Source organism: Conger conger, chromosome 19 (genome assembly GCF_963514075.1).
Source record: "Conger conger chromosome 19, fConCon1.1, whole genome shotgun sequence".
Classification (NCBI taxonomy): Eukaryota; Metazoa; Chordata; class Actinopteri; order Anguilliformes; family Congridae; genus Conger; species Conger conger.
This window is the reverse complement of record NC_083778.1, coordinates 19,973,816-19,986,642: the sequence shown is the minus strand read 5'-3', so window position 1 is coordinate 19,986,642 and position 12,827 is coordinate 19,973,816. Positions and strand designations below refer to the sequence as shown.

Genomic DNA, 12,827 nt, shown 5'->3' with positions numbered 1-12,827 from the left:
CATTCAGCATGCGACACGTTTAGCCTGGAGCCTCGTGCTCAAGGTGCTTGGCTGGGACCCGGGAGCCATAGTCAGATCCGCACAGCCGCTGGGCCCTTGAGCAAGGCCCCTGAGCAAGGCCCCGAAGGGGAGGATATGATTGTACCCTGCGTAGTCTAATCAACTTCGGATAGAAGGGATAAAGTGTGTCCCACTTGTTTCTGAACCGCAGACGGAATCCTGGGCCGCTCTCGGGTTGATTAACGTTTCAGCACCACCGGAGCGGACAGCCCCCCCGATTTGTGTTAATCCCGGCCAATCCGTCAGCGATCGCTGGCTGTAATGCAACAGACACATCAAACCTGTCAAAATGTACTTTTGCAGGCTTTGCAACATCAAGAGCATTGAGTGTCAGCATTATCAGAGTCAATTAACAGGGTGAAATAAAAATCTCTCTCCCTCTCTCTCTCCCCCTCTCCCTCCCCCTCCCTCTCTCTCTCTCTCCCTCTCTCCCTCTCTCCCTCTCTCTGTCTCTCCCTCCCTCTCCCCCTCTCTCTGTCTCTCTCCCCCTCCCTCTCTCTCTCTCTCCCTCCCCCTCCCTCTCTCTCTCTGTCTCTCTCCCTCTCTCCCTCCCTCTCCCCCTCTCCCTCTCTCTCCCCCCTCTCCCTCTCTCCCTCCCTCTCTCCCCCTCTTTCTCTCTCTCCCTCTCCCCCTCTCCCTGTCTCCCTTCCTCTCTCCCTCTCCCTCTCTTTCTCTCCCCCTCTTTCTCTCTCCTCCTCTCCCTCTCCCCCTCTCTCCCTCCCTCCCTCTCCCCCTCTCCCCCTCCCCCCCTCCCTCCCTCTCTCCCCCTCCCTCCCTCTCTCCCCCTCTCCCTCCCTCTCCCCCTCTCCCTCTCTCCCTCTCTCCCTCAGGAGCGTGTCTGGTGCTGGGCTGCATGATCTTCCCGGACGGCTGGGACTCTGATGAGGTGCGGAGGATGTGTGGGGAGCGCACGGATAAGTACAGCCTGGGCGCGTGCTCCGTGCGCTGGGCCTACATCCTGGCCATCATGGGCGTGCTGGACGCCCTCATCCTGTCCTTCCTGGCCTTCGTGCTGGGCAACCGCCAGGACGGCCTGATGACCCAGCAGCTGCTGGCCGACTGCAAGGGTGCGTCTCCCCCCCCCCCGACCCCGAACCCCCCAGGGTAACGCCCCGTCCCCCCCCTCACCCCCAACGGGTCCACTGCTGGGCGGGGAAACTATGCGACATAAACCTAAAATACTAAAAATAGTATTTTCTCTCATTTTAACATTTTACTAAGGACAACGGGACCTTTAATAATTTAACTTACGTGACACGGACCACCAGTTTAGCAAATTCAATGGTCTTTTCCCCTTTCAACATTTAACTAATGTCTATGTTAATTGGTACACACCTGTCCTATTGTTTTACATTTTTGTACAAAATCGAAGTGCAGTGATTTAATGGAGAGAAAGTGAGCGTGCTGCCGATAGTGCGTGTAAATTTGGAGGAGAGAAACGTGGTTTATTTTAATGGACGTGTCCTGTTAGCTGCGGCCCGGGGCTAATGACCAGGTTTGGATTACTAATGGACATTTACACATCCCGCCATCAAACTGCCACGATGAATCACAGCGCCAATAAAACAGCACTCCGTCAGCGCGAGAGCCTGGATTCCACGCTCCAGGGTACCCACAGCTGCTGCTCCACTGCCATCTGCTGGTTGTTGCCAGTATTGCAGCCATTTTTTAAAATATCTCTCTTAACTGGTGTATTGGTTAACTTGAGCCGAAATCATTTAAAAAGAGTAGTCTCTCATCCTGCCTCTTTCTCTCTCTTGTTACAGACAGTGGAAACGCCTAATCCAGGTGGGTATGCCCGCACGAAAAACGTTCAAACGAACCAAACGACTGCATGAAATGGCACCACTATGCCCCCTGGTGGCAGACCGAAAGAATGCAAGGTTAACAATCCAAGGGCATGCATCATTGCAGCACTGGAGCAGCGTTAGTGTTTGTTTCTTCAAGTGCTTGGTTAAAAAGTAAGGATGTCCTTCAATTTTAATAATAATAATAATAATAATAATAATAATAATAATAATAACAAAACAAAAACAAAAAATATAATAATAACAATAATTTTGACTGACGCTTTTATCCAAAGCAACTTCCAGTTGCTGAGACTAGGCAGGGGACAATCCTCCCCTGGAGCAATGCAGGGTTAAGGGCCTTGCTCAAGGGCCCAACAGCTGTGTGGATCTTAATGTGGCTGCACCGGGGCTTGAACCACCAACCTTTTGGGTCCCAGTCGTGTACCTTAACCACTAGGCTACAGGCCGCCCCCTTTTCTTGTGAATACACGGGGCAAAACCGTCTTACCTGAACTCCAGTGCACTCACACAGACATGACGAGAAACGCTGTCCAATGTCTCTCTGTCCCGCAGGACGTCGTGATATTTGTGGCCGCCAGTAGGGGGCAGTGTTGCATGGTTCAGAGGATGGCCGTCCCAGCGATGGAAAAAGAGAAGAGGAGCGAGAGAAGAGGAGGAAGAGGAGGAAGAGAGGAGCAGTGACTTCAGCAGAGGCCCACAGAACTCTCTCAACCAAATGTAAAGAGACCCCATTATCTTCCAGAACCTTCTCAGCAGCCATTACCTCATATACACACACACACACACACACACACACACACACAGGTAACCTTTTATCAAATAAAACCCAGACGGGGAAAAAAAAACTAAAAAAAGAAAAAACATTTAGCCACAGGCATATCTATAACTTGTATTTCTGAAAACTCACCTGCGGTCTAATAGTTAGTCAAGCACAAAATGTGTATTTCCTTTATAAAGCCAGAGTGTGTTAATGCGTTTGAATCAGCCCCAGTGTGGCAGTATTTTAGGAGGGGCGGGGGGGGGTTGACTGAGCCTCTGAATTAATTGCCCCAGCAGGGCTCATTCTGGTCTAGCAGAAGACCGCAGCGCCCCCTTTAGGCTGGGCTGTGTACCTGCAGGCATGACACCAGGGCCAGGAAACGGGCAGCCCGGGGGCCCAAATGCAGGAGAACATCGGTGTAAAATTAGCCCTGCGATCGCTGAACAACCACAGCATCATTCTGCATCTGTACAAGTCCGTGATAGTTTCGCATATTCTAAGAATCTACTTTGTATTCGCAGACGTAAAAAAAAAAAGACATCCGATTCATGCATTGTTGTGTAAATAGTTCGTGAAAAGTATTTGGCCAAAATGCACCATTCCCCCCCCCCCCCCCCCCCCCCCCCCGAGTTAGTTTGAAAACTCTAACACACAATCTAGCAGACAGATTACGCAACATACCACACAACATGTCAATCTGTCCCACACATTGTAATACACGATTAAAAGCAGTAACAATGTTGATTAGCTATGTTGAACGTGTTCATAATTTCTCATCTTAATAAACCTTAACGCTAATGTGATACAGGGTATTGTAAATATATAGATTTTATTTTTTATTTACTTGTGCGATTATTGTATATCCAGCTAATGCTGTTGTGCATTTCTGTGGTTCCTGTCAGGGCTGGTGTGGGTGCAGGTCTCTGTGTTAGCCCATGTTCAGCACCGACAAAATGTAGAAAAATGTTTATTTGAACAGAAACGGACTGACGTGGCATGGTTTGCTGCTATGGCGTCTGAGAAGGCCACTCTGTACGTTCTCCAGGATTCAGGCCACCGTCAGTACTGAATCGGGCTACAACCCCTGACACAGCCACCTAACGGGAGAGAAGATCCCTCCAAAACCTGTCGTAAAACGCTGCACACCTTTAGGGGGAAACCTATCGTTCAGCACAGAGACTGAGCGTGCCCGATTCTACTGACGGGGGTCCGGATTGGTACCGATGGTTCATTAGCATCAGGTTGGGCTGAAACAGAAACCCACATCCAGCCCTGTGCAGGAGGATCGTTTTAGAGACCCAGCACACGCTAAATTTAGGAGGATCTCATGCACATCCGTGAACAACGTGGGGGGGGGTGGCAGCTAGTGACACAAGCACACATCCGGTCTTGCGTGTGTGTGTGTGTGTGTGTGTGTGTGTGTGTGTGTGTACACGTGTGTGCGTGTGTGTGCGCGGAGCAAGCACATGCTTTTCCGAGGGCTGTCTCCATGGAAACGCAGGCGTAGAGCCCTGGTGGATGTGCTGTTGTCATGGGAACAGGAAGGGCCGCGGGCTATGCTGACGCAGCAGAACACGGGGACCAGACACAGGTGTGGCCGGCGCAGGGCTCTGCACCTGAGTAGATTAGAGACAGTGACGCCCACAGGGCACCAGGAAGTGCATTCTCTTTGGTAAATAAAAACACGTATGTTTGTGTGTATGCTTGTGTGCTAGGGGGAAGAATCTGATCTCAAAAATACAGAGCATAGATTGAGCAGAAGTATATGAGCGGAAATGTTTTTAAATTTGCCGTCAAACATGAATAGCGTCCAGTGAATGGGGAAAGGGGGCTTTTTGAGAATGAATATAGGCACCATTGGGGGGAGGGGGGAGGATCTTCAGATCAATTGGCGAAAAACAGAAAACCAAAACGCTGGCGCCCCTGGTTCTGCACAGCAGCCAGTCAGAGGGGCGAGTCTGCCCCACTACATCTCAGCCCCCATGACACCCACCTGCTCCACTGAGGACAGCCCTGGTCCTGCAGAGCTGCTGGCTCTGCCGGGTTTCAGTTATCACCTTAAAATCAGCACCCTGTTGAGACCCAGGTAACCAGTTGAGGGGAGTTCACCGTGTAATCAACCGCTCTGACGGATTAATTAAGTGCACAGTAACAATGGAAACCAGCACACCCTGCAGCTCTCCAAGGCTGGGCTGATGGTGGTGGTGGTTTATCACATCTGTATGTACATCACTGTAAATATCCAATACATATTCTACTATTATTATTATTGTAAATAAAACTGAAAGTAAATAAAGGTTTCCATCATATGACCCGATTGTTGAGTGCTCTTCTATTAAGGTCACTGAAGGCCGCAGTGTTGGCGTTCTATTCAAAAACAGCAGACAGTATCCCAATATACAGCGGGCTTCAGAATTATCGGCACCCTGGGGCCGCCTGCGAAACAGCTCTGATGAAGAGGAGGAGGATGATGATCCAGGCACTCCATCCTGGAGACGACATGTTCAGGCTCACTGAAAACAGCAGTGTGGGAGAAACCTGACATCATTTTAATCAGCAACCAGAGTGTCACCCAGTGTGGTGCAAGTCTCACTCTCACTCTCATATATATATATTCTCTCGCACTCGGACACGCACGCACGCACGCACGCACGCACGCACGCACACACGCACACACACACGCACACTTTCTCTCTCTCACATGCACACACACCCTCTCACAGAAAGAAAAGAATAAGCCAGAGGAGAGAATAGAGTGGTGCTCCCGTCACAGAAACACGGAGCTCTGCGTAGAATTCTCATATTTATAAAACGGGCTGGGGGCCATGTACAGGCATAGAAAAGGCAGGAACTCACTATTTACAGCCAGGAACTCACTTTACATCCATTTACACTTTCTACAAATAACCCTCCAGTCCAAAAATAAACCCGCTGAGTCAGGCTTCCCCGAAAGGCAAGCAGATATCAACTCACTCTCCTGTCCATTCTCTTCCACACACTCACACACTCACACACTCACACACTCACACACTCACACACTCACACACTCACACACTCACACACTCACACACTCACACACTCACACACTCACACACCAACAGAACAGGAGGCCCTGATGCAAACTCCCAGGATATTATTTTTTTCTCCAAATCTCTGCAGCGATGCAGATATAGTTACAGATCGGAATAACAAAAATAATAATTCTGTAATTTCTTTGTACAAAATACTTCCCTTCCCCCCTCCCCCCGCCTTTTGCTAAAATGAACCACTAAATAAACAAATAAATGCATTTAAAAAAACATCAGAGGAAAGAAAAAGACGATGGAATGTACAGCCATCCGGAGGAACGAGGACTCGAACAGACAGGTAAACAAACAAACAGAGCTTTCAGCCACAGGTGGGGAAACTAAGAAAAGAAACAGTGAAAATAGTCTTCAGTTCCGACAGTGCCAGAGAGTTGGGCGAAAAGCACCGTATAACATCCGTGTTTTCACAGAAAGTCTCTTTACAAGACTGTGTCTCTCTCCTCCTCTTTAGTCTTTTAAAAAGTCCGGCCGTTTTCGGAGTCCGGTTTCTGCCCCCGGTGCGCACGGCGAGTGCTACTTCCTGTGGGCGGAGCCAGAGCCACCCAGGCAGCCAGTGGTGTGGCAGGGGGCGGGGCCCGGGGCTCACCGAGAGCCTGTGGGCAGCGGAGGGGGCTGGGTGGGCGGGGTCTGTCGGAAAGGGGGGCGGGGGTGCCGCCACGGGGGCAGGGCCTGCTTCAGAGACAAGAAGTGGACGGTGCTGGGCTTCTCTGGGCCCCGAGGGGGAGGGGGAGGGGGTAACAGGAGACACCCCCACACAGGCTGGTACCCTGGGACAGGCCACAGCGGGGTGGGGGGGGTCTGGGACAGGGGCGAGAGGGCAGGGAGGGGCTGGGGGCCCGGGGGGGACGCAGCGGGGGCCACACTGTGTTTTACTGGGGGCCGGTGGGGCCACACTGGCCTGCTGGACACAGGGTGACACACAGGGGGCGCTGTCCTCTTCCAACACGGGGCCGGGCACAGGAGAACAGGGCTGAGAGAGGGAGAGAGAGAGGTGAGATTTAGTTTCTCATACCAAAGTGTTTTCTTTGGGAGAGAGGGCACTGCACTCCTGCACTTCAGTCTGACTGCCTCTGCTCCGTCTCACAGAAACACACTCTTGCCGTGTCTGATCGATCTGGAACACACACTTGTGTGTATGTCTATATGCATGTTAACATGTACGCATATGTTAGAGTGTATGTTGGTGTGCACTTGCACGTTAGTGTGTACGTCAGGGGTCTCCAACCCTGGTCCTGGAGAGCTACTGGGTCTGCTGGTTTTTGTTTTCACCTTAAAATCAGCACCTGTTGAGACCCAGGTAACCAGGTGAGGTGAGTTAATTAAATTAGAGCAGTTGATTATAGTTAATTGCAGGGTAAGAATGAAAACCAGCAGACCCAGTAGCTCTCCAGGACCAGGGTTGGAGACCACTGGTGTACGTGCATTTTAATGTAGGGGAAAATTCACAGAACAAAAGATCTCCCTCCTAAAAGCTTGATGAGCAGGCTGGTTCCTCCAAAACTCTCGATGATTTATGCTAAAAGTGTATCAATATATCCATATTAAAGTATGATATGTACCCTGTATAGTTTCAAACTGATTAACTGCTAAATTGTGCAAGAATTACACTATGAACCACAAGTAACTGGAGTTGAATAAAGCAGCTGCTGATAAGTTTGTGTTAGAAGTGCAAAAGTGACCCATGTGTAATCTAAAGTTGAGTAAAATAATTAATATGAAGTGGAAAGTACCAAAAATTATTATTATGCTGCAGAAAGAACCAAAAATGATCTACGGGTCGTAGAAGGTTCTGGCAAACACTATATAGTGAATAGCACCGTGTTTTACATGTTTCCCAGTTTGTTAGAAGAAACAGCCTACAAAGCAAGATGTATGTAATAAAATCCTTTTTTGTTTTGGAAATCAATAGGGCGATACGCCACGATGGTTTCAGAACCGAGAAGGTAGCGCTGCCAAGTCAGCTGATGTTTTAGGAGGAGTTAAGATAAGAACAGTGTGGGTGATTGGCCAGAATGATGTTTTAACTGTGTATAAAATGGGTGTAAAAATGACAGTCCAGGTCCATGTTTATGAAAAAACTGGTCCGGCTTTATGCACTTGTGCTAAATAAAGTCTGATTTTCCTGAAGAGCTTGCCGTCGTGGTGTCTTTTCCCTCGTGAAGATGTTTTTCGACAAATTGGAGATTTGGACTGTCGTTTCCTAGACACAACATTAACATGTCGGTGCACGCTAGCGTGTACGTGTGAGAGCGTGTTACCCGTGTGCTTGTGGGGATCAGGAAGCTGTCGATCTCGCCTCCTCTCCCCCCTCCGTCTCCCCCGGGGTGCCCTCGGGCTCCGGGGTCGTCTCCATGGCAGCAGGGCCGTCCTCCGCCGCACTGCCCAGCCTGGCCAGAGGAGGCGCTGTGACGGGGGAGCTGCAGTCGCTCCCCCGGGCCTCTCTCTGACGCTTCCTGTACTCCAGCAGGGACACCTGGGGGAGAGAACACCTTTACACCTGTATCGCTACACGCCTTCATATACACCTGTATCTGTACACGCCTTCATATAACATCTATACACACCTTTATATACACCTGTAGCTCTACACGCCTTCATATACACCTGTATCTTTATACACACCTGTATCTTTATACACACCTGTATATAACACCTATACACGGCTTTATATACACCTGTATCTATACACGCCTTTATATACACCTGTATATAACACACACACACACACACACACACACACACACACACACACACACACACACACACACACACACACAGAGCACTCACCTTCTTCTTCTGAGTGGGGGTGTGTGCGCCCCCGCTGCCCCCCTCCCCCCCCGGGGGGAGCCCGTCCTCTGAGGGGGAGCCCTGCTCCAGGGCGGGGGCGGGGGGGAGGTCCCGCAGGGCGGGGGCTGGGGGGAGGTCCCGCAGGGCGGGGGGCAGGTCCCGCAGGGCGGGGGGGAGGTCCCGCAGGGCGGGGCTGACGCAAGGGCCAGGCTGGGCCCCCGTGTCCGGGCTCTGGGCGCGGGGAGGGGGCGGGGCCGTGAGGGGGGCGTCGGCCTCGGTCTCTGGCCCCTCCTCCTCCGCGTCGCACAGGGGTTCGGGTGGGGGGGGCTGTGGGGGGGGCTGTGGGGGGTGGGGACTGAGCGCGCTCACTGGCCTCATCTCCTGGGGCTGAGAGAGCAGAGCGGGAGGGCGATCAGCCTGGAGAGAGAGAGAGAGAGAGAGAGAGGGGGGGGGAGAGAGAGGGAGAGAGGGAGGGGGACGGGGGGGAGAGAGAGAGGGAGGGGGAGGGAGAGAGACGGGGGGAGAGAGGGGGAGGGAGAGAGACATGGGGAGGGGGAGGGAGAGAGATGGGGGGGGAGAGAGAGGGGGAGAGGGAGAGGCATTGGAGCAGGGGTTGATCCATTTCAGAATTTATACTCCTTAGTTAATTACTGCAATCGTATCTTGATCTGACATCACACGCAGAGCAACTCACCTCTAAATCTGATCTGTAACTCTCCTCCGGGGAGACTTCTGAAGAGGACTCCCTCTGAGAGAGACATCAAGGGACAAACAGGACTCAAATTAACAGTGTGTGCGTGTGTGTGTGAGAGAGAGAGAGATAGAATACCAAAGTATTCAAAATTATCATGCCAATAATATTAATAATAATAATATTGAATGAAATTTAATTGAGAGTGTGAGTTTGAGTGTGAGAGAGAGTGTGCCAGCTCACCTCCTGTAGCACGGCGTGGGGAGGATCCTGGGGGGTGTGTTCGGGGGCAGAGGGGGCGGGGTCAGTGCGGGGGCCGGGCGGGGCGGTGAGGGGGAGGGGCGTGTCCGGGGCGTCGCTGCGCGTGGGCGTGGCACAGGGCGTGGCACAGGGCGTGGCACAGGGCGTGGCACAGGGCGAGCCGTAGGGGGTGGAGCCCTCAGAGTCCAGAGGACACAACCTCCGCTTCTTCAGAGGGGCAGGCAGGTCTGCACAGGGTCACACAAACTCAATATACACACACACTACTCTCACACACTACTCTCACACACTACTCTCACACACTACTCTCACACACTACTCTCACACACTACTCTCACACACTACTCTCACACACTACTCTCACACACTACTCTCACACACACTAGTCACACACACTAGTCACACACACTACTCACCAGAGATGTGACCAAGTCCCTCTTATCCAAGTCACAAGTAAGTCTCAAGTCATTTGGTCCAAGTCTCAAGCAAGTCCCAAGTATTTTTTTCTTGGGCAAGTCAAGTCAAGTCCTTGGTTATGTCAAGTCAAGTCGAGTCCTTGGTTACGGCAAGTCAAGTCCCAAGTCGAGTCACTCCCGCAACGGTGACACAATAGCTTTTGCTGGTTTACTTCACGCGCTCATACATGGCAGTTGGTGGCAGTTCGAACTGTCAAAAGTGTGACTGGAGCCAGGTCAATATTTTCGCTGGGTACTCGGTATGTCCAGCCTTATAAGTCCAAAGTCCCTGGTTACCTTTTCATAGTTTCAATGGATTTTGACAACAGACATGTCAGACTTCAATCATGTTAACGCTCTCGAGCGTGCGTCAAAGTTTAGGTAGCAAATAACAGTGCTGTATCCTTCTGACGTCATTTACATAGCTACAGAACTGTCCGATCACGCCGAATCACTGATAGACACAAGATGAATTAATGACGATTCAGAAAATGTACAACTTTTAAAGATTTAAATAAATCCTATGGTGGGACTTTTGCCATTTATGGACGGTACGACAGAAAATTCCGGTGCCGTCGAACTTAATCGAATGCTTTTATTTATATCGTTCGAATGACCAAGTGCCGTTAAAAAGCAAATTGTATGGCTTTGTGCTATTCGCGTATGCTAGCTACATCATGCTAACATCGTACAGGGACCAGTAAAGGCTTAGAACACACTAGCACTTATAGTTATTGTAAGTTTGATCACCTCTACTGTAAAGTAAAAAAGTGGACAAATTACGTTTTCTGTGAGAAATCTATCGGCGAGCTCACGTGCACACACAGCGGTCTACATTCTAAAGCTCCATTTTGCCCTCCCTACTAACTAATATCACCTGCGCCTATTTAGGAATCTGCAACTGAGAGAGGGTGAGTCAGGGTGCCGATATTTCTGTTGACCGCTAAACGCTAACACTAACATCTAAGTCCAAATGCAATACCATCTATGCAGAGCAATGTTTTGTCGTAGTATCAATAAACACTCTTTAACTGCAGCTACGGACTCATGCTCGTTCCTTGGACTCGTGTCGGACAGATCTCCCTGTACTCGCCCTCTCAGCGGCTTATAGTTGGTTTTGATAGTCGCATTACAGCCACTAAATTAATCAGCCGTTCCTCCTCCACGACACCGTGTCCTACAGCGCTTTCAAAGCGCGGGGCAGGAGGTAAGTAGAAACGGCTTCTGACAAACGTTTAGTACAAGTTATGTTTAGTAAATGTGTTATTTACTGTGCATTTGGTGTCTGTGGTCTGTTTTGGGAGCTGGTAATGGAGAGTATTGGGGGTGCAATTGTGTGGGGGCAGCATCACTGTCGGGTGCTGTGGCGGCAACAGAAGGTCACACGAAGAAGTAGTAATGCTCACTGAGCATACCCACAGTGTTCAGACTAAAATAGCCGGTAACTTTTTGAAGCAACAAGGATTCCGATCAGAGAGTAGAGTAGCAGTCAATACAAACTAATTTAGCCCAATGTATGGGATGTCCCGGCTAATACGGGATAGTTGGTAACTCTTGGCGGCGTTCCAGGACTTTTTTTTCTCCCCCTGACGCGACGGAACGGTAGCCTCTTTTTGTATCGGGACCTCCTGATTTACAAACTAAGCACTGGTTATTTCATTTTATCTGGCTAACGTTAGCCAACATGAGCCACCCCTCACACTTACCGATCCGAATGAGTCCTCAAATGATGAACGAAGTTTGATGTTGTACTCTGGCTGTGAGAAATCGTTGTTGAGCAGGTCTTGCATTCAGCAGTTCGTTTTTTTCCCATCACATTTGAAATTTTTAAATCCAAAAGTGATGACTCTTGGCACAGTCGCGGTCGCCATGATCAGATCACATTCACATGACAGGGCAGTCATCCAATCATGACCATGCCATTCCCAGTGTACGCGCTCGCATACCGGTAACCTTGACAACTTGAACATTTGAATAATATTTAAACTGAAAACAAAACGAACACAAACAAGTCATTCGAGTCATCATGTCTCAAGTCACATCAAGTCTCAAGTCTTTAACTTCCAAGTCCAAGTCGAGTCTCAAGTAAATTATTTTCTGTCAACCCAAGTTGCAAGTCGTCAAAAAGGTGACTCGAGTCGACTCGAGTCCGAGTCACAATGACTCGAGTCCACATCTCTGCTACTCACACACACTACTCACACACACCCAATATACACACACTACTCACACTATACATATACACACACACACACACACTCACTGAGAGACTGACTGACTCACTGACATAATGACTGACCTAGTCACTCACTGACAGAATGACTGACCTACTCACCAACAGACTGACAAGACTCACTGACAGACTGACCGAGACGGACTCACTCACACACTGACAAGACTGACTGACCTACTCACCGACAGAGACTGACTGACTCACTGACCCCGTGCAAGACTCCCTTTACCTGGTGAAGAGCAGCTGGCGTGGTTGGGCAGGGGGCTGTGTGGGTCCCCGTTCAGACAGGGGCTGAGGGGCCCCTCGCTGGGCAGGGCGAGGGCCGGGGGCCTGGGACAGCTCTCCTCCTCTAGAGCCTGTCTGAGCCAGCGCTGTGGAGAGAGAGGAACAGCCTCACACCTGAGATCTCACTCTCACACACCCGGGACATACAGGACACACACTAACAGACTTGTGGGGACAGTTCAAACATACCAAGACAAACTACTGTTAGCGTAGGATTTTTGTCCCCATAAGGAAAGGAAGTCTCCATGATGTTGGTGGGCAGTTGAGCCAAACAAAAACAAACACACACACACACACACACACACACACACACACACACACACACACACACACACACACACACACACACACACAGATACCTGGCACACATTTACAAACACAGGCCTGAGACCACACAC

The 12,827-nt window shown here is 50.3% G+C and overlaps 3 protein-coding genes across 3 annotated transcripts in view; 1 reads left to right on the top strand and 2 right to left on the bottom strand.

The window, feature by feature from the left end:
- Positions 1–69, bottom strand: part of LOC133118849 (histone-lysine N-methyltransferase SETD1A-like) — a 2,907-nt gene extending 2,838 nt beyond the window's left edge. The window contains exon 1 of the mRNA XM_061229106.1: positions 16–69. Coding sequence (XP_061085090.1) covers positions 16–69 — 54 coding nt within the window. The remainder of the gene's footprint in view (positions 1–15) is intronic.
- Positions 70–899: 830 nt separating this feature from the next.
- LOC133119421 (LHFPL tetraspan subfamily member 3 protein-like) lies at positions 900–2,898 on the top strand. The gene is made up of 3 exons (XM_061230012.1): positions 900–1,127; positions 1,827–1,848; positions 2,424–2,898. The coding sequence occupies exons 1-2, from the start codon at positions 914–916 to the stop codon at positions 1,841–1,843; spliced, it is 231 nt and encodes a 76-aa protein (XP_061085996.1). The 5' UTR covers positions 900–913; the 3' UTR covers positions 1,844–1,848; positions 2,424–2,898.
- Positions 2,899–5,375: 2,477 nt separating this feature from the next.
- LOC133118848 (inactive histone-lysine N-methyltransferase 2E-like) overlaps positions 5,376–12,827 on the bottom strand; it is a 26,125-nt gene continuing 18,673 nt past the window's right edge. Inside the window, exons 17-22 of the mRNA XM_061229105.1 lie at positions 12,374–12,515; positions 9,439–9,683; positions 9,199–9,252; positions 8,505–8,921; positions 7,976–8,190; positions 5,376–6,687 (exon numbers count right to left, since the gene is read on the bottom strand). Coding sequence (XP_061085089.1) covers positions 7,993–8,190; positions 8,505–8,921; positions 9,199–9,252; positions 9,439–9,683; positions 12,374–12,515 — 1,056 coding nt within the window. The 3' untranslated portion in view covers positions 5,376–6,687; positions 7,976–7,992. The remainder of the gene's footprint in view (positions 6,688–7,975; positions 8,191–8,504; positions 8,922–9,198; positions 9,253–9,438; positions 9,684–12,373; positions 12,516–12,827) is intronic.

Excerpts from the sequence above, each read along its gene's own strand:
- LOC133119421 (XM_061230012.1), top strand. The coding sequence starts at position 914 with ATGATCTTCCCGGACGGCTGGGACTCTGATGAGGTGCGGAGGATGTGT.